At 38.7% G+C, this 21,732-nt stretch overlaps 1 protein-coding gene across 1 annotated transcript; it reads right to left on the reverse strand.

The window, feature by feature from the left end:
* Positions 1-557: 557 nt before the first annotated feature.
* On the reverse strand, positions 558-20,116 carry LOC310993854 (T-cell differentiation antigen CD6-like; the record flags this gene model as incomplete). Its single annotated transcript, XM_083982337.1, has 13 exons — positions 558-877; positions 1,721-1,792; positions 2,155-2,325; positions 2,478-2,552; positions 4,162-4,284; positions 6,097-6,246; positions 7,138-7,287; positions 7,378-7,440; positions 8,994-9,305; positions 10,407-10,724; positions 13,342-13,656; positions 18,273-18,389; positions 20,065-20,116. 13 exons carry the CDS (start codon positions 20,114-20,116, stop codon positions 813-815), a joined length of 1,983 nt encoding a protein of 660 aa, XP_083838463.1. The 3' UTR covers positions 558-812.
* Positions 20,117-21,732: the final 1,616 nt, after the last annotated feature.

Consider the following 21,732-nt stretch of genomic DNA (forward strand, 5'->3'; position numbering starts at 1 on the left):
TGAACACGCTTTGACTTCTACGAGTTTGAATCTGCAGGAACTTTCTCTGGAATCACTAATAATGAGTCTTTTTTTCTTTGTGAAACTAAAACGACATTTGTTCGACGTCAAGGCGGTTGATGGCGTCAGAGCAGCAAGAAGCAAGAAGCAAACTACATCTCCCATCATGCCTTTCACAGCAGGCTGCTGCTGCTGCTGCTGCTGCTGCTGCTGCACTGCAAAAACTCAAAATCTTTCCAAGAATATGTGTCTTATTTCTTGTCAAAATGTATAATTTCTAGTCAAAACTAAACTATTTCCACTTAAAATAACTTGTTTTTAGATAATTTTTACTTCTTTCAAACAAATTTTCACTTGAAATAAGTAGAAAAATCTGCCAGTGAAAGGAAGTTTTTTGTGCTTGTAATAAGAAAGAAAAACTTGCTCCACTATCAGATTTTTCTACTTATTTCAAGTGAAAATATGCTTGAAAGAAGAAAAAAGTGTCTTAAAAACAAGCTACTTTTGATGTGACGAGTCTTATTTTGAGTATAATTTGATTTGTTTTGACTGGAAATGACATTTTGACTAGAAATAAGACAAATATTCTTGGTAAGATTTTGAGTTTTTTGCAGTGTGCTGCTGCTGGAGAGGAGTCGTCTCAGTTTGTCTATGAGAATATTTAAATCCCTTTATAGTTCAATGTGTTGATGAGTTTCGACCTCTGGAATTCACACCAGAGTCACAGAAGGTGAGGATGACTCATCCAGAGCGGGAGGAAGGTCACGTGACCCCCAGTGACCTCCAGCTGACCTTTGACCTCCTGCTGACCTCTAACAGGGGCCGAGGTCTTCACACACATCTGGGCTGACGGGGGAGTAGAGGTCGTCATCCTCACCTGAGGAGAAAGAAAACATCTGTTGGAACACCTGTTGAAGTAACATCTGGAACATCTGCTGCTTTATAGGGATAGTTCACCCAAAATTCAAATTTCACTCATTATCTACTCCCCCTCATGTGGACTCAGGGCTGGGAGAAGTTTCAGAGTCCTCCGTGGCTTCTCTGAGTTACAGTGGGGCTCCGTGCAGCACTGCATGTCCATATGACGGTTGAGAACGGAGCTCCCTTTTCTTCGTAACAAAAAGACACACCAAAAAACATCCAAATACCTCCATGCTGCTCGTCTGTAATGTCCCTCTTGTATTGAAGCCCCAACATGAGAAATTGTTCCGAAAAAAATTAAGTAAGTCTATGTTTTAAGCTTGTTTGTAGCGGAAGCTCCCAGTGTTGCTCTTCTTGGTCCGTCCAAATCTCGCAAGATTTGCATTGACGTCCAGTTCATGACTCCGCAAATCACACGAGATTCGCTACAAACAAGCTTGGAATATAGACTTATTTAATTTTTTTCGTAACAATTTCTCATGTCGGGGCTTCAATACAAGAGGGACATTACAGACGAGCACTATGGAGGTATTTGGATGTTTTTTGGTGTGTCTTTTTGTTACAAAGAAAAGGGAGCTCCGTTCTCAACCGTCATATGGACATGCAGTGCTGCACGGAGCCCCGCTGTAACTCAGAGAAGCCACGGAGGACTCTGAAACTTCTCCCAGCCCTTAGTCCACATGAGGGTGAGTAGATAATGAGTGAAATTTCAATTTTGGGTGAACTATCCCTTTAACATCTGTAACATCTGTTGGAGTAACATCTGTAACATCTGTAACATCTGTGTGGTGCCACCTACTGGAGCTCAGGCCAGCTGTTCGTCCGTAGTTGTAACCTGCAGGACCGACAGAAGCTCCGCCCTCCTGAGTTTCTGTCGTTAAAGAGAGAACAGGTGTAACATCTGTAACATCTGTAACATCTGTAACATCTGTAGCACCACATGTTTATCAAGCTTTTGTATTGCATTGTACAATGTTAAATCATGTTAAACCATGTTTGTATTTATTATGTATGAACGATTTTTGTACCTCACAAATGTGTCTATGCTCATTAGCTTAGAACTGTAGTTGGAGAATGCCACCCTACGAGCCCCTGGAGGGGTTATTTTGGCATTTCCCCTTCACATTATTTTGGATTTTATATGTTATATCTTTTTTAACTTTGATATGTGAAAATAAACAAATAAACAACATAAATAAATGTTTATGTCTCTGAGGTCAGAGGTCAGCTGACCTGGCGTCACCAGGACGTATCCGTTGCCCTTGGCGACGTTCTGGTAGTCCTCTCCTGACGAGGTGCTGGAGCTGTCGAACGAGTCCTCGGAGATCTTGGACACTCGGGCGTACTGAGGCTCTGGGGCGCCGCCGCCGTAGCCCGCCGCCTCGCCGTGGGTCGGCTGCACATCTGGAGACAGACAGAGGGAGGCTGCACATCTGGACTGGAACAGACGCTGTGATGTGTGTGTGTGTGTGTGTGTGTGTGTGTGTGTGTGTGTGTGTGTGTGTGTGTGTGTGTGTGTGTGTGTGTGTGTGTGTGTGTGTGTGTGTGTGACTCACCCTCCTCGTTCAGGCTGTCGAGACCTGACGACCTCGTCATCAGAGGATGTCGGTCGTTTCTTCCCTTCTGGGAATCTGAGGTTAGAACGATGCAACTTTTAATCAGCAGCTGCAAACTGCACACACACCCACACCACACATGCACACACATACACGCACGCACACACACACACACAGCAGCAGCAGAAGCGACCGCAGGCTGCAGACACACACACACACACCCAGCCAGTTGTTTTGCAGACGGAGACTCACTCTTGAACGTGGACAGGGGGACGGACGTTGCCTCAGCGCCTAACCCTAACCCTAACCATAACTAACTGGAATAAACCAGAATAAACCAGAATAAACCAGAATAAACCAGTATAAACCGACATGAACCAGTATAAACCATAATAAACCAGTATATACCGGCATGAACCAGTATAAACTGGTATAAACCAGTATAAACCGTAATAAACTGGAATAAACCGAAATAAACCAGTATAAACCGGAATAAATCGGTATAAACCAGAATAAACCAGTATAAACCAGTATAAACCAGTATTAAACCAGTATAAAGCGGAATAAACCAGAATAAACTGGAATAAACCGGTATAAACCGTAATAAACCGGTATGAACCAGTATAAATCAGTATAAACCGCAATAAACCGTAATAAACCAGAATAAACCGTAATAAACCGAAATAAACCAGTATAAACTGAAATAAAATCGGTATAAACCAGAATAAACCAGCATAAAACAGTATAAACCGGAATAAACAAGTATAAACCGGAATAAACCAGAATAAACCAGTATAAACCGGAATAAACTGGAATAAACCAGTATAAACCGGAATAAACCAGTATAAACCGGAATAAACCGGAATAAACCAGAATAAAACAGTATAAACCGGAATAAACCGGAAAAATAAACACACACACACACACACACACACACACCCAGCCAGTTGTTTTGCAGACGGAGACTCACTCTTGAACGTGGACAGGGGGACGGACGTTGCCTCAGCGCCTAACCCTAACCCTAACCATAACTAACTGGAATAAACCAGAATAAACCAGAATAAACCAGAATAAACCAGTATAAACCGACATGAACCAGTATAAACCATAATAAACCAGTATATACCGGCATGAACCAGTATAAACTGGTATAAACCAGTATAAACCGTAATAAACTGGAATAAACCGAAATAAACCAGTATAAACCGGAATAAATCGGTATAAACCAGAATAAACCAGTATAAACCAGTATAAACCAGTATTAAACCAGTATAAAGCGGAATAAACCAGAATAAACTGGAATAAACCGGTATAAACCGTAATAAACCGGTATGAACCAGTATAAATCAGTATAAACCGCAATAAACCGTAATAAACCAGAATAAACCGTAATAAACCGAAATAAACCAGTATAAACTGAAATAAAATCGGTATAAACCAGAATAAACCAGCATAAAACAGTATAAACCGGAATAAACAAGTATAAACCGGAATAAACCAGAATAAACCAGTATAAACCGGAATAAACTGGAATAAACCAGTATAAACCGGAATAAACCAGTATAAACCGGAATAAACCGGAATAAACCAGAATAAAACAGTATAAACCGGAATAAACCGGAAAAATAAACACACACACACACACACACACACCCAGCCAGTTGTTTTGCGGACGGAGACTCACTCTTGAACGTGGACAGGGGGACGGACGCCGCCTCAGCGCTCGGGTCAAACTGCTCGTAGTCGGTATCGATGGAGGTGCTGTCGCCGCTGAGCTGCGTCCACAGGTAGCGAGGGGCGGCGGCGGCTTCAGGGACACACACAGACAGAGACGATGAGATGATGAGACGATGAGACAGAGACGATGAGACGATGAGACGATGAGACAGAGACGATGAGACAGATGGTGCCTTCATGTGCTATGGTAATTATGGTAAATACCAAAAGACGACATGAAAAGTGCACATGAACACCCTCTAATGTGGTATTTTCCACTGGGCAACTCGTAGAATTTTTTGATGCCCGAGCTGCCGAGATGAAAATAACCTTTGGCCTTTTCAACATGGCGGTGAGCAACGCAAGATTCGTTAATGGTAAGCAAGGCAAGCCTTTAGAAAACAGTTAGCAGCTATTCACTTTATGTATGCGTGCATGTACAGTAAAAAAAAACGCTTTTAAAAAGCTAGCCAAATAGCCAGTGCTGAATCTCCATGAATATTAATATATACCGTTTGAGTTTTGATAAGTCATGTTCTTGCTGTAAGAGATGAACTAGGCAAGCCAAGATTGTTTTACCCCATAGATATATACACGTAGATGCCACACGTGTATATATCTATGGTTTTACCCAAGTAACAAGTCTGAATCTGTGTGTCCACCATCTTTATTTTCTCTGTACAACAACAAAAGCACATGAACACAACGCACTGGTAATAAAACCCCAGTAGTCTAAAAAACTGCTGACCATATTGTTGGCAGCAAGTAAGAAATGTGTCACTAGGAAATGGTTAAAAGTGGAACCTCCCACCATCGACGAATGGATTGAAATTGTTTATGAGATTTATGTTATGGAGAAGATTTCTTTTTCCCTCAAAGTTGAGAAAGACATTTTTTATAGGATCTGGACCAAATGGACTGAGTATGTAAAACCAATCAGATCTGATTTTATCTGATTATACTTGCGCTTTGAGTGAACCTACCCTCTTCTATTTTTATTTTACTTTTTTTTGTTTTTGTGAATGGAGTATAGATTACATGTAGGGGTGCGCTCCCCGGTTTTGTTGTTTTTGTGTTATTGCTTCCACCTGGTTTGTGTCCGTGGGAGAAAAATCCAGAGGGGCAGAAGGTACAACATCATTGTATCCTTGACAAACTGAGTAAATGTATGTGTGAAGTGATGTATGTGATGGATGTCTGCCTTTCTGAATAAAAAGAGAATTTCAAAAAAAAAAAAACCCCAGTAGTCTAATCTTTGTATGACTGATTTATTCTTCGTAAGACCCTGACTAATACTCATAGTACACTGTAAAAACTCAATATCTTTCCAAGAATATTTGTCTTATTTCTTGTCCAAATGTCTCATTTCTAGTCAAAACTAATCTCTTTCCACTTAAAATAAGACTCATTACCTAAAAATTAACTTGTTTTTAGATAATTTTCACTTAAATTCACAATAAATAGAAAAAACTGCCAGTGAAAGTAAGTTTTTTGTGCTTGTAATAAGGAGGAAAACTTGCTCCACTATCAGATTTTTTTCTACTTATTCCAAGTGAAAATCTGCTTGAAAGAAGTAAAAAGTGTCTAAAAACAAGCTACTTTTAATATGATGTGTCTTATTTTAGGTAGAATTAGATTTGTTTTGACTAGAAATGACATTTTGACTAGAAATAAGACAAATATTCTTGCTAAGATACTTGAGTTTTTGCAGTGTAATGCTGCATTAGCATCAAAACAAAGAAGGCTAAATAAAAAACGATAATACATAAGTAGTCTAAGAAAAAAAAGGAAAAGTTAGGGGGAGGGGCCCACTTTAGTATTCTTTAAGGGGGCCCAGAATTCCTAGCAACGGCCCTGACTGCAGCACAAAGACACACACACATTAAACACTGGAGACACTGACCGTCAGCGTGGGGGGTGGCGGCGGCGGCGGCGGGGGCAGCAGCGGCGGTGGGGGTGACTTTGACCAGGTCCACGGGGCCGTTGAAGACGTAGGAGTTGTGATGAGGACCAGAGGACGGACGAGCGCCGCGAGACTGCTCCAGGAGAAAGGCTGAGGGGAATCGAACCGACGATCAGCGGTTAATAAATAAAGATAAGAACAAGAGTCACTTCCTGTTGTTCATGTTCATGTGACCTTTGATCTTCTCTCTGGTAACGAAACGTTTCTGTTCTGATCTGAATCTGAAGTTTCATCTTCACATCAGTTTATTACTTTATAGAAACACATTTAAAGAAACAATCTGTAGTTTTTTTACACCTTAAAAGAATAGTTCACCCAAAATTCTAATTGCACTCATTATCTACTCACCCTCATGTGGACTAAGGGCTGGGAGAAGTTTCAGAGTCCTCCGTGCCTTCTCTGAGTTGCAGCGGGGCTCCGTGCAGCACTGCATGTCCATATGACGGTTGTGAATGGATACCACTTTTCTTCGTCCAAAAAGACACACCAAAAAACATCCTAATACCTCCATAGTGCTCGTCTGTAATGTCCCTCTTGTATTGAAGCCCAGACATGAGAAATTGTTCCGAAAAAAATTAAATAAGTCTAGTCAGTAATCGGCAGGAAGAGGAGCTTCCGCTACAAACAAGCTTGAAATATAGACTTATTTAATTTTGTTCGGAACAATTTCGCATTTTGGGGTTTCAATACAAGAGGGACATTACATACGAGCACTATGGAGGTATTTGGATGTTTTTTGGTGTGTCTTTTTGGACAAAGAAAAGTAAGCTCCGTTCTCAACCGTTATATGGACATGCACTGCTACGTCGAGACCCCCTGTAACTCAGAGAAGCCACGGAGGACTCTGAAACTTCTCCCAGCCCTTAGTCCACATGAGGGTGAGTAGATAATGAGTGCAATTTGAATTTTGAGTGAACTATCCCTTTAATATAACGTTTTTCTAACTGATCCAGAACTGATCCAGTGGACCGGGGGACTGACCGTGTCTCCTCTTGTAGTGGCAGCACAGAACCGTGTTGGTGACCAGAACCACCAGCAGCAGCACCGACACCGACATGGAGACCAGCTGCTCCACAGACACCGGGGGGGCGGAGCCACTGTCAGAGGGGGGGGAGGAGGGGGGGGCGGGGGCTGCAGAGACACACAGAGGGTCACATGACCATCACCACCATCACCATCATCATCATCATCAGTCAGAGGGACATGAAGGTCTCTCCTCACCTGTCGTCCAGCTGCTCACATTGGTGGTGTTGGCTGTGGAGGGAATGAAGAGACCGAGGGAACCTGAACACACACACACACAAACACACACACACACACAAATTCGTTTATTGATTACTTGATGATGTGTTGAAGATGTTCCTTATTTATCTGAATTTGTTCATTACTGTTTTATATTTTAGTGTAGTTGATTACATTCATGCCTTCATTATTATATAAATCCTTTATTTCAACTCCAGAGCCCATTGAGGAGAAGTCCTCATTTACAATGGTGTTGAGAAGTTACAACAAACTGGAATAAACCAGTATAAACCGGAATAAACTGGAATAAACCGGTATAAACCGGAATAAACCAGAATAAACCTGTATAAAACATTATAAACCGGAATAAACCAGTATAAGCCAGAATAAACCAGTATAAACCGGAATAAACCAGAATAAACCAGTATAAACCGGAATAAACTGGAATAAACCGGTATAAACCGGAATAAACCAGTTTAAACTGTAATAAACCAGAATAAACTAGTATAAACTGGAATAAACCAGAATAAACTGGAATAAACCATTATAAACCGGAATAAACCGGTATAAACCGGAATAAACCAGTATAAACTATAATAAACCAGAATAAACCAGAATAAACTAGTATAAACTGGAATAAACCGGAATAAACCAGTATAAACTAGAATAAACCAGAAAAAACCGGAATAAACCGGAATAAACCAGAATAAACCGGAATAAACCAGTATAAACTAGAATAAACCAGAATAAACCAGTATAAACAGGAATAAAGCAGTATAAGCCAGAATAAACCAGTATAAACCGGAATAAACCAGAATAAACCACTATTAAACCATTATAAACCGGTGAACCGGAATAAACTAGTATAAACCAGAATAAACTGGAATAAACCAGTATCAACCAGTATAAAACAGTATAAACCAGAATAAACCAGTATAAACCAGAATAAACCAGTATAAACCGGAATAAACCAGAATAAACCAGTATAAACCGGAATAAACTGGAATAAACCGGTATAAACCGGAATAAACCAGTTTAAACTGTAATAAACCAGAATAAACTAGTATAAACTGGAATAAACCAGAATAAACTGGAATAAACCATTATAAACCGGAATAAACCGGTATAAACCGGAATAAACCAGTATAAACTATAATAAACCAGAATAAACCAGAATAAACCAGTATAAACTAGAATAAACCAGAAAAAACCGGAATAAACCGGAATAAACCGGAATAAACCAGAATAAACCGGAATAAACCAGTATAAACTAGAATAAACCAGAATAAACCAGTATAAACAGGAATAAAGCAGTATAACCCAGAATAAACCAGTATAAACCGGAATAAACCAGAATAAACCACTATTAAACCATTATAAACCGGTGAACCGGAATAAACTAGTATAAACCGGAATAAACCAGTGTAAACTGGGAAAAACCGGAATAAACTGTACTGTTTATACCGGTTTTTCCGGTTTATTCTGGTTTATTCTGGTTTATTCCATCTTCACTCGTCTCTTTAACTTGTTTCTGTCTGTCTGTCTGTCCTCTGACCTCTGACCTCTGTCCTTCCTCCTGTGTTTCCATCACTCACCGTTACAGACGACTCCCGCTGCCTTGGAGTCGATACACAGGTGCCGTTTGTTCACCACCTCCCTACAATCCCACAGACTCTGCTCCGGGAATAAGCAAAGGTAAAACCAGTTGTCGCCGTTGTGGCTGAGCGGCGGGACGAACTGCGACACCTGCAGCGGCGGCGTCCCGCAGCCCAGCATGGAGCAGACCAGCGCCGCCATCTTCTCGTCCCAGCAGTTGTCGCACACCGTCCCCCAGCTGCCGTTACGGTGGATCTCCAACCGGCCCGAGCAGCGGTCCAGACCGCCGGAGAGCCGGAGCGCCCGCATCTCTGCACACACACACATAGAAGTATAGAATAAGAATAATAGAACAGGAATAATAGAATCGGAATAAGATAAGAAGAATATAGACTAGAAGCTGTGTAGCAGCGGTCAATAACTTACATTGGAACTGAAAACACTATTAGTCAGGACTCAGGATACACTAAAAACACCTTTTACCTATGTGTATATTGCACATTTACGTTTTTTTATGTAGGCTATGTGCTACGTGCTATGTTTATGTGCTCACTATTTATTGTTTATTGTCTTTTTTTTAGAGATTCTAGAGAGTTGCCAGACAAAGTGTCCAGTGACAATAAAATGTATCCGGTAACCCTTTAATTTACAGGCCACTAATCGCGTGATAATGTCAAGAAATAGCCAAGAAATAACAATTATTGCGTCATAATGTCTAGAAATAGCCAAGAAATAACGGTCTATTTCATAGTAATGTCTAGAAATATGGCCAAGAAATAAACATTGATTGTGTAGAAATAGCCCAGAAATATCAGCCAATTGGTCAACGACTTGGTGGAGAAAAATTCTGGCCTTTCCCAAAAAATTTAAAGCATGAAAAGCATGTGTAATCTACCTTTACCTTACCTTTATGAAAAACATGACATTATTATGAAACTCACTGACTCATTTTGAGTAATTATCCCACAATTTTGAGTAACTATCTCATCATTTTGAGTAATTATCTCATAATTTTGACTCAGTATCTCATAATTTTGAGTAATTATCCCATAATTGTGTTATTATACCACAATTTTGAGTAATTATACCATAATTTTGAGTAATTATCTAATAATCTTGAATAATTATCTCATAATTTAGAGTAATTATCTCATAATTTAGAGTAATTATCTCATAATTTAGAGTAATTATCTCATAATTTTGACTCATATCTCATAATTTTGACTCTTATCCCATAATTTTGAATAATTATCTCATTATTTTGAGTAATTAGCTCATAATTTTGACTCTTATCTCATAATTTAGAGTAATTGTCTCATAATTTAGAGTAATTATATCTATTTTTTTAAATAAACTGTCAGAAATGAGCGTCCATACTCTACAGGAAGTGACCTGGCTCTAGTTTCTGAGACCTGAGCACACGACGCCGGCGTCCTCCTTGTGTCCACAGTCGTGCTCCTCCTCGGCGGCGGACGGACACGCCCACAGGTGCCCCTCCCCCCCGGTGCAGTTGAGCTCGTCCAGGTGGACGGGGCCGCGGCCGGGTGGGAAGGGGCCGCCCTGCCCCGTCACGTTGAGGGCGTAGCCGCAGCCCAGCTGAGCGCACGCCACGTCGCCGTCCCTCAGGTCCCAGCCGTCGTCGCACACCGTGCCCCAGCTGCCCCCACGCCACAGCTCCACCCGGCCGGCGCAGCGGTCGGCCCCGCCCACCAACCGCACCTTCTGATGACCTGAGGATGACATCATGCTGTCAATCACCGTCAATTACTCTCCTCTTTTTTTGTGAAGTGTTCATTCTGCAAAGCTGCACTGCATCGTCGTCATGAGAGTCTTTCACTTTATGTTCTCAGTATTTGCAAAAAAAAAAAGAAACAAAATACGTGCAAAACACCTGTATTTTGGACATTTGTGTCTGTGTTTAGTTTAAACTTTGTGATTTTGAGGATGAAATTAACTAATTAAAATTTTTTTGGGTAACTGTGTGTTTTAGGTTTGATGTGTGTTTTGAAAAAGTGTTTAAAGTTTTGACAAACGGGTCATAGCGATCGTAAAAAACTGTAAAACAAAGATGATGAATCCATGATGAAGAAATAAAAAAGTTAAAGCAGCTGAACTTCCTGTCGTCGACTTCACTGAGAGTTTAAATGATCAAACACTGATTCATGTTGATACTGATGACTCGTTAAACTCATTAAACTTTATAGCGTTACAGTTTTGTTTTTTTTATGATCACTTTAAACACTTGTTCAAAACTTTTAACGCACATCAAACCTAAAACACACTGCAAAAACTAAAAATCTTTCCAAGAATAGTGCTGAATAGAATAGACTTGTTTTATATGGTAAAAATGCTGGGTAGCTTAATTTGGTATGTAGGACAGGCATTAATATAAGCATTATGCTTCTGCCTGTGCCTTTTCAGTCACTATTTTGTCGATAATGTTTTGTGTCGATGGGGTTATTGTGTGATGCGACTGAATAAAGAATTTCAATCAAATCAAATCAAATCAACTTCCCATGAGAGCAGAATTCGAAATGTTCTAGAAAATTCAGTTTTTGAGATAAAATTCTAATATTTGCTAAACTTCATCAACCACGACTTGAAAGGGATAGTTCAACATTTTGGCAAATTGGCCCATTGCCATAATCCCTATAGTCTTAGCAGTAGGTTTGTTACCTTTAATTGTCGGTGCAAGCTATTTTTAGAACGGCGGAGCAGAGCCGCGAGCTGCTCAGAGCTACGCTACGGAGGCTCATGGGATTTCTTGGTTTCCCTCATCAAACTCATCAAATACACAATCCAACAACTCCAAAACGCTCTGGTGGACAAGTTGTGACCTGCACATTCACCACGCTATGAGATAATAACAGAACGTTGCGATTTACAATTAAAGATAACGAACCTACTGCTAAAACTATAGGGATTATGGCAATGGGCCAATTTGCCAAAATGTTGAACTATCCCTTTAACCAAGAATTGTCTGGTACAGTCAAATGTTTTCATGCACCGTCGGCTCAGTGTTTGCAAATATCAAAAATCCAGGTGTTAACTTTGTGTAGAACGGTCTGAAGATGCAGTCGCAGCAATTTGGTGACAGTTGAGCAAAAATAGTGGGAGGAGAAAAGTTGAATAAGTTTTACAGTTTTTGAAGAAAAAAAAAGTGAGTGATGGACTTCATAAGTTTAATAGTAGGGAGGTTAAGCGACTTTTGACTTCAAGTCATGATGCAAAGGTCCCCTTTGGCATGGAAGTACATTAGGGTCATACAAATAAATCTATCCAAAGACACAAGTGAGATCACACTTTGTATCCGAAATAAACACGTTTTTAAAATGCCTTTTTTTAATTGAGAAAAGGCATGCTAAAAGCACATTCCATTTACAATGTCCATATAAACTACAATGTTTTCAGCTCCTGGATGTTATCTACAGCTTATTTGTAACATGATTGCAATATTTCAGGATTGTTTCTCAGTTTGAATGATGAACAGGGATCTAATGTCTTTCAATCTGTAGGGTGGACTCACATAAGAAGCATGAAGTCCAGTCACAACATTCCATTATGGCTAATTTTAAGAAATAAATAAAGATACTGTAACATCATGAGATAGATAAGATGAGCATTTTCAAGCATTCACAAAAGTAAAAATCTACCAAAATAATGAAGCTTACCAGTTTCTCAGCATTACTCTAAGAGAGGATCTTAGCCAGCTATACTGCGCTGGTGAAATAAGTCAGTCCTAATCATATGCTTTATGTCAGAGCTGCGAACCTAAACTTCAGTATAGTTTTATTAATGTTTTTACATTAATAAAGCCCAATATCCTGTCACACAAGCAGCTCCATGTTGTCATAGAAGCTGTAGATCTCATCCAGGAGCTGAAGGCATCAGGGGATCTGCCTGAGTTTATATGGACTTTCTAAATGGAATGTGCTTTTAACATGCGTTTTCTCAATTAAAAAAAGGCATTTTAAAAACGTGTTTATTTCGGATACAAAGTGTGATCTCACTTGTGTCTTAGGATAGATTTATTCGTATGACCCTAAGGTACTTCCATGCCAAAGGGGACCTTTGCATCATGACTTGAAGTCAAAGGCCTATTTTTTGGGCTTAACCTCCCTACTATAAATAGACAAAAGTTTCTAGTAGGAAGTGGGATTTCCTAGGAAGAGGAAGAAGAAGGATACTTGTGAAAACCTTCCACAGAGAAATAAAAAGGTGTTAACCCCTGAACCGCTGTGTATAAAACCAGATATAGACCCATAATAAAAAGGGGACTGAGATGACGTCGATGTGGTTTTACAGTCAGTACAGAGATGACTATGCTCTGTAACCATGGTAACCTACCGCAGACCGCCCTGGTGACCACGGTGCATTCACTTCCCACGCGCTCGGAGCAGTTGTGCAGGCGTCCGTCTCCGTGGGAACAGCCGTGGAGGCAGGACGAGGCGTTCAGGGGCGTCCGGGCGTCTGTGTTGTTGTTCAGCTCGTAGGAGAAGACGCCGCCGCAGCCCAGGTCCTCGCAGATCTGCTCCACCAGCGCCGGCGCCGTGGCGACCGGGAGAGACACAGCATCATCCTCCTCCCTCCCACCGCTCCGGTTACCAGGCAACCGTAGAGTCCACTCACACCTGCCGGCCAGGTGGAGGACGTAGGGGTCACCTGAGGTCACACAAGACGATCGATTAGATCAATAATCAATTAAAACAAAGATGATGATTCAATAACTAAGAAATAAAAACCTTTTTTTTTCTTTTTTCGATCGCTACGACCAGTTTTTCAACACTTTTAACGCAATTTTTTGTTCTTTTGACACAAAACAAACACATTTTACACATTTAAAATTAGTTTTAACTTCTTTTACAACAACCACACTGCAAAAACTCAAAATCTTTCCAAGAATATTTGTCTTATTTCTTGTCAAAATGTCTCATTTATAGTCAAAACTAATCTCTTTCCATTTAAAATAAGACTCATCACCTAAAAATGAACTTGTTTTTAGATAATTTTCATTTGTTTCAAACAAATTTTCACTTGAAATAAGTAGAAAAATCTGCCAGTGAAAGGAAGTTGCTTGTGCTTGTAATAAGAAAGAAAAACTTGCTCCACTATCAGATTTTTCTAATTATTTCAAGTGAAAATCTGCTTGAAAGAAGTAAAAAGTGTCTAAAAACAAGCTACTTTTTAATATGATGAGTCTTCTTATCGTATAATGAGATTTGTTTTGACTAGAAATGAAATTTTTGACTGGAAATAAGACAAATATTCTTGGTAAGATTTTGAGTTTTTGCAGTGCAAGACCAAAACAGTAGTGTTGTTGTGTCAGTTGCTTTCACACTGTTTGTCAAAACAGAAAACCTCATGTTCAAAGCCAAACCTAAAGGTCAAGTGAACAGTTGCAGTTCACATTGTAGGCTGAAACTAATGTATTTTAGGCTGTAGGCTGAAACTAATGTATGACCTGTATTTTGTTTCATTGCTTTAGAAAAAACAGTTGATTGAGCTCATGCAAATACATCATCATTCTTTTTTTCTTTTTATCGTCGTCGTGACGGTCTTTCACTTTTTGTTCTGAGTATTCGCAAAACACCTGTAGCCTATTTTGGACATTTGTGTCTGTGTTTAGTTTAAACTGTGTGATTTTGAAGATGAAATTAACAGTATTGGGTAATTAACTGTGTGTTTTAGGTGTGATGTGCGTTTTGAAAAAGTGTTTAAATTTTTGAAAAACGGGTCATAGCGATCGTAAAAAACTGTAAAACAAAGATGATGAATCCATGATGAAGAAATAAAAAAAGTTAAGGCAGCTGAACTTCCTGTCGTCGACTTCACTGAGAGTTTAAATGATCAAACACTGATTCATGTTGATGCTGATGACTCATTAAACTCATTAAACTTTATAGCGTTACAGTTTTTTTTTTTACGATCAACACTTTAAACACTTGTTCAAAACTTTTAACGCACATCAAACCTAAAACACACTGCAAAAACTCAAAATCTTTCCAAGAATATTTATCTTATTTCTTGTCAAAACTAAACTCTTTTTACTTAAAATAAGACTCGTCACCTAAAAATTAACTCGTTTTTAGATAATTTTCACTTCTTTCAAACTAATTTTCAATTGAAATAAGTAGAAAAATCTGCCAGTGCTTGTAATAAGGAAGAGAAACTTGCTCCACTATCAGATTTTTCTACTTATTTCAAGTGGAAAATCTGCTTGAAAGAAGTAGAAAGTGTCTAAAACTTATTTTAAGTATAATGAGATTTGTTTTGACTAGAAATAAGACAAATGTTCTTGGTAAGATTTTGAGTTTTTGCAGTGCACACAGTTACGCTCAAAATCTCCAAAATAAAATAATACGCAATTCACCAAATTACAATCTACAGGATATTATAGGCTATTGATCATAAATTGTTGTAACCTAGTTTCTTTTGAACCCTTCTTCATTTTTCTATTGTTAGGTTTAGTAAAAGCAGGAATTATTATTATTTTTTTGCAAACACTCGGAACAAAAAGTGAACGCCCCATCTCAGAGCAGAATGAACACTTTACAAAAAAAAGAGAATAATTGACAACATTTCCACGGTAAAGCAAAATGCATATCATCATCATAGCTGCTGTTCATTCATAGATGTGTGAAAATGCATTTTACAAACAGAAAAATGTATATAGATGGAATCAGCTGTGATTGATGTGTTTGCATGAGCTCAATCAACTGTTTTTAAAAAGCAATGAAACTAAATCTACAGGACATAAAAGTGTTTCAGTCTGCACTATGAACTGCTGTTCACTTCAGCCTTTAGCTTCAGTTCAGAACATTTCAGAGCTTTTCTGTTGTGACAAACAGTTTGACAGCAAACGAAAAAAAGCTTTGTGTGTAAAAGAAGTTAAAACTATAATTTTAAATGTGTAAAATGTGTTTGTTTTGTGTCAAAAGAACAAGAAATGTGTTACTTGTTCAGCCCACACAGGCTGATGATGTGGTAACTGTGTGAAGAGTTTGGAAAAAGTGTTAAAAAAAAAAGGTCATAATGAAAGAAAAAAACTGTAATTACTAGAGCTGCAACTATTTATTTTTACTGACAACAATAATCTTCCATAAGTACGACAGAGTATTAGGGCCACATTGAGAAAAAAATAAAGTCATAAATTTACGAGAATAAAGTCGTAAATTTACGAGAATAAAGTCGTACATTTCATACGAGAAAAAAGTCATAACATCACGAGAATAAAGTCGTAAATTTACGAGAAAGTTTGTGATTTTTTTATTTGTCAATGTGGCCTTAATACTCCGTCGTACATAAGTCATTTATCATTTCATTTACATTCATACTTTAAAAACAGTTTTGACTTTTAAGATGTAAAAACTTTAATAACTTTAATAAGTTTCTTTATGAGCTAATGTGACTGAACCTGATTCTTTCAAACGCATCGTTTTACTTTGTGTTTTCACTTTGTTCTACTTTGTGTTTTCACTTCATGTTTATGACATTGTGTGATTTGTGTGATTTTAATCTACATTTAATAAATATGTTGGTTAAATATTTCCGACCAACAAACAAACAACAAATTGTGTCACCTTGAGGTTTCACACATCAGAGCTCAAACAGGTTCAAAAACCACACGTGTCCTGTTTTAATGTTTCCTGCTGCTTTTCATAGTTTATAATTTTCATTGTTCTTATCGTTGTTAATACGACCTCCTCATGTAAAAGCACTTTAACTGCATCACATACTGCATATTTATATTTAAGATAAACTGCATACAAGTTTCATATATGCACATACAGTATATCCTCATGAGGATATATAGGATATATATGCACATATATGAAACCTATATGCAGTTTATCTGTGCATATATGCACCATATATTAGCATACATGCGTATATATGAAAACGGCCAATTTTATGTATGTCACATATATTCAAACCTATATTAAAACCTAGTCACTGCAAAAACTCCTTAAATCTTACCAAGAATATTTATACTATTTCTAGTGAAAATGTCATTTCTTGTCAAAGCAAATCTAATTATACCTAAAATGAGACTCATCACATAAAAAAGTAGTTTGTTTTTAGACACTTTTTACTTCTTTCAAGCACATTTTCACTTGAAATAAGTAGAATAATCTGATAGTGGAGCAAGTTTTTCTTCCTTATTACAAGCACAAAAAACTTGCTTTCACTGGCAGATTTTTCTACTTATTTCAAGTGAAAATTAGTTTGAAACAAGTCAAAATTAATGATTAAAGATTTAGTGTTTTTGCAGTGTAGGTTCTGTCCGTGTGGGTTAACTGATGTGACTGAACTTGATTGTTTCAAACACATTGTTTTAGTTTGAGTTTGTGTTTTTTCACTTAGTGAGTGTATGAAATCTTCTTTGTGCAATTTCCAATAAATTGAAACACGTGGGTTAAATATGTGAAGTGTCTCAGCTTCATCTTCTATCATGTAAATCAGACTTTATTGTGAATTCTGTCTCTAAGAAGTAAGAGTTTCACATTGACGTTTTTCTGGGACAGAGTTGTTGAGAGAGTGTGTGGGAGCGACGGCGCTCTGCAGCAGCAGCAGCAGCAGGTCGATGTGCAGCTGCAGCTTCACACAGATCTGTTTCAGAAGCAGGTCGGACTCAGCCCACATCCTGTGACTGCAGAGGAGGCTTCACCCTGCCTCACCCCGTCTCCCCCTGCCCCCCCCCAGCCCCCCCTGATCCCCACCCTGACCCCGTATATGGCAAGCCATTTTAACATTTAAAAGCCAGACTGGATATGTGTTGCAGTCAGATATCTGTAATTCAGTTTTGCCTATAGTCAAAAAAAACATTTCAGATATCTGCAACTACATTCTTCCTATCCACAATAATTGTCATTTCAGATATCCACAACTACTTTCTTCCTAGGATAAATGACGTCACTTTAACCATTCATGTGTATGGGGTTTGTCATTACAGATATCTACAATTCAGTTGCAGATATCCACTATGTGAATTACAGATATCTGTAACTGGATTACGACTAGTACTAATTCCAGTTTGAGATATCTACAATTTGATTCTGACTAGTCATAATTCCAGTTCAAGATATCTTTAATTCACCTCAATTAAAGATATCTACATGTCCCTTTTTTGGATATCTTAAATTAAGTTTTTACTATAGGCGATATGACGTTGTAGATATCTCAAACTGGAATTCGTACTAGTCGTAATTCAGTTACAGATATCCGTAATTCACATAGCGGATATCTGCAACTGGCCTGGTGGTTCTGCTGTGACTTACTGCTGCTCTCCTCCTGTGTGAGCGTGGTGTGTGTGCTGTTTCCTTGTGGCGTTGTCGGTGTCGGTGTCGGTGTCGTCGTCGTTGCAGCTTCGCTCTGAGACGACGAGTTCTGAAAAGCTGAAACACAGAGAAGTCGACACGTTGGTCTCACACACATGGTAGTGGGGGGAAAAGGGGACCTGAGTAGTAACCCAGGGCCTGAGTAGGGAGAGGAGAGGGCCCATGAAAATCCTGAAATTATTATATTTTTGTGTGATGTTTCTATTTTGAATGAATTGGGCCCTCCAATTAATTGGTATCACGAGCTGTCCTCATGCTGCCCAAAAAAACAGAAATTGGGGTATCAGAAAAAGAAAGAGCGAAAAGAAAAAGAAAGAAGGCAACTGTTAAAGGGATAGTTCAACATTTTGACAAATTGGCCCATTGCCATAATCCCTATAGTCATAGCAGTAGGTTCGTTACCTTTAATTGTCGGTGCAAGCTGTTTTTAGAACGGCGGAGCAGAGCCGTGAGCTGCTCAGAGCTACACTACGGAGGCTCATTATGGGATTTCTTGGTTTACCTCATCAAACTCATCAAATACACAATCCAACAACTCCACAACGCTCTGGTGGACAAGTTGTGACCTGCACATTCACCACGCTATGAGATAATAACACAACGTTACCAGACAGAGTTGTTTTAGAGGGAAATACAGAGACTGCTTGATGAAAAACTGTCCCTGAAGGCAACGTGCATCAGTGGTTTTTCACGAATTTCCCTCTAAAACAACTCTGTCTGGTAACGTTGTGTTATTATCTCATAGCGTGGTGAATGTGCAGGTCACAACTCGTCCACCAGAGCGTTGTGGAGTTGTTGGATTGTGTATTTGATGAGTTTGACGATCCCCTTTAATTTAATTTATCCCTTTAATGCATCATCACCGTTAATGATGCTCAAGACAGAGTTGTTTTAGAGGGAAATACAGAGACTGCTTGATGAAAAACTGTCCCTGAAGGCAACGCGCATCAGCGGTTTTGCATGAATTTACCTCTAAAACAACTCTGCGCTTCGTGCACTGGCGTGGATAGGGGCCTATTACACACACTAACATCTGTGTCGTGTGTGATAGGCTAATATCCAGTCTCAGCACCAACACCACTTCAAACACTCTGACCACAGGGGCTGATGGGTAACAAGTGGCCGTGGGTGTCAGTGTGTGTGGACGGAGGCAGCGTGGTCGAGCTGTGATGAGGTCACAGTGGCCGCCGCATGTTACTGATGTGAGTCACATCAATAAGTATCAGATAATAATATTAATATCATGTTAACACTGAACCACATCTACAACCGTCACATCGCTCTAACATCAAATAACAGAGTAAATGAACAGATAAACCAACACGACGTCCGTTCACACGACATTTTCTGAAGTTTCAGAAACAGTTTCTCACTTTTTCTCGTTTTAACTGATCCTGCGTCTTTTCGAAAATGTTAATAACACATAAAAGAAGAAAAAAAGAGAATTCAGCTTCACATCAACTTCGTTTGAATCAAGAAAAATGTTAAAACTTTTCACTCACAGTTTCTATTAAACTATTCAGTCAAACTGAATCTTTTCTAAACTAGAAACTCATTTTCTGAACAGATTTGGTAAATAGATTTACAGTAACTTCATGTATTTACATAAGTGTTTAACTGTTACAGCAGAGATCAATAAACTTCTCCGCTGGTGGTGAAAAACGTTTAAAAAATATGTTAATAAAAGCAGAAAAGACTGAATGAAACTTTATGAAGCTTTATGAAACGTTACCTGCACAGATGCAGCTCAGGTAGAAAATTAAAACGATTTCCAGCAGCTTCATGTTGAACTGATTCTTCTGTTTCTGAGCTCGGGGCAGAGAGAGACAATGTGTGTGTGTGTGTGTAACTGTGTGTGTGTGACTGTGTGTGTGTGTGTGTGTGTGTGCAGCTTCCTCTTCTCTTCTCTTCTCTTCTCTTTATGTTCAGCTCACACATCTTCCCATTTGCCAGCGCAGAAGAGGGAAGTGAACTGAACTATGACGTCACATCTGAATCTTGTTTTGAGTTTGACATTAATTTTAAATTCTGGTGTAAATGTGATATTATGGTAAATTAATAACATATTAAGACTGAATATCTTTTAAAAAACAACCTGCACTATAATTTGTAATCACAGTTTAAATGATCAATGTAATCAAGATAAACAGAATTAAATCTAATGATAGTAAAATGTCGATGTAGTTAAAGTTAGGAAATGAACATAACACATGACGTCATGACAACAGTTTTGTACTATATTACAGTTTTTTTCCAATTGCTAACAAACTAAAATGACATGCTGCAATCAGACAAAATCAATCAAAATCATCAAATCAATTACATCCGGTTTGCCTGTCCACCTGCTGGCTTATACCAACCGTGCTCTTTCTTTTAGTTTTTAGTATGTTTTTATTTGAACTTGTATTACAAGTATTTTACTCTATTTATTGCACCCCGCACTTTCTTTCTTTCTCTTCTCTTCTCTTGGATATGTTTGCCTTTGTTACTGTTTTATTGTATATTATGCACTGTGTATGGATGTTTTACATGTATGGCAGCTGTCACAACTCCCTTGCCCAAGACAAATTTCCCGTTGTGGGACAAATAAAGTTTATTATTTGATTTGATTTATTTGATTTGATAAATATTTATACTGACACACAGAGAGCTACTGTAAACCTCATTTTCTGCTTTACACACATTTTGTGATTCAAAATGTCACTTTTTAAAATTCACTGACCACGGTTCTCTGCATCAAACACGACAATCTGACATAAAGTCACATGTTGGACATTTCAAAATGAAACTACATGAGCCAACAGGTGACATGTGATGTGATGTGAACATGTGATGTGCCACTTGGGCAAACACCTCGGTTACATCGTCACCACTTCAATCAGGAAGTTAGCAACTAAAATACCTCAGTTTGTTTACAACAACTGTAGAAGACGTTGCAGAGAGAGGAAGAGAAAGAGGAGGAGTTTTTCTATATTTTTATATAGATATATCTGCTGTATGTTGCACTGACTTGTTTGGTTTCAACAGGATGTTTGTGTATCTGCAAATACTTCTGTGCATGTGAACAATCTGATTTTGATAATGATAAATGTAGTTTTGGTTGCAGTGCTTCATTTTGCAGGATGTATGAGGTATTTTGCAGTTTGTGTGTGTGTCGTTTTGTGAATTGTGTTGAGTATTTTGATAAAAACCAGGCTAGTTTGCAAAATTGTGTTTTAGCGATTGGAAAAAAAACTGTGAATAAAAGATATGAAGTGTATCAGCCAGGTGACCTGATTCTACATTTAACCAGCAGAGGGCGACACAGACGAGCAGCTGTTGGTCTGAACCTGGATCAGTTCTGGATCGTGAAGCGTTTAAATGTATAAAACCACATGTAGTTAAATGACAGAGAAGATTT

The sequence above is a fragment of the Trachurus trachurus genome (genome assembly GCF_905171665.1).
Source record: "Trachurus trachurus genome assembly, chromosome: 11".
Lineage (NCBI taxonomy): Eukaryota > Metazoa > Chordata > Actinopteri > Carangiformes > Carangidae > Trachurus > Trachurus trachurus.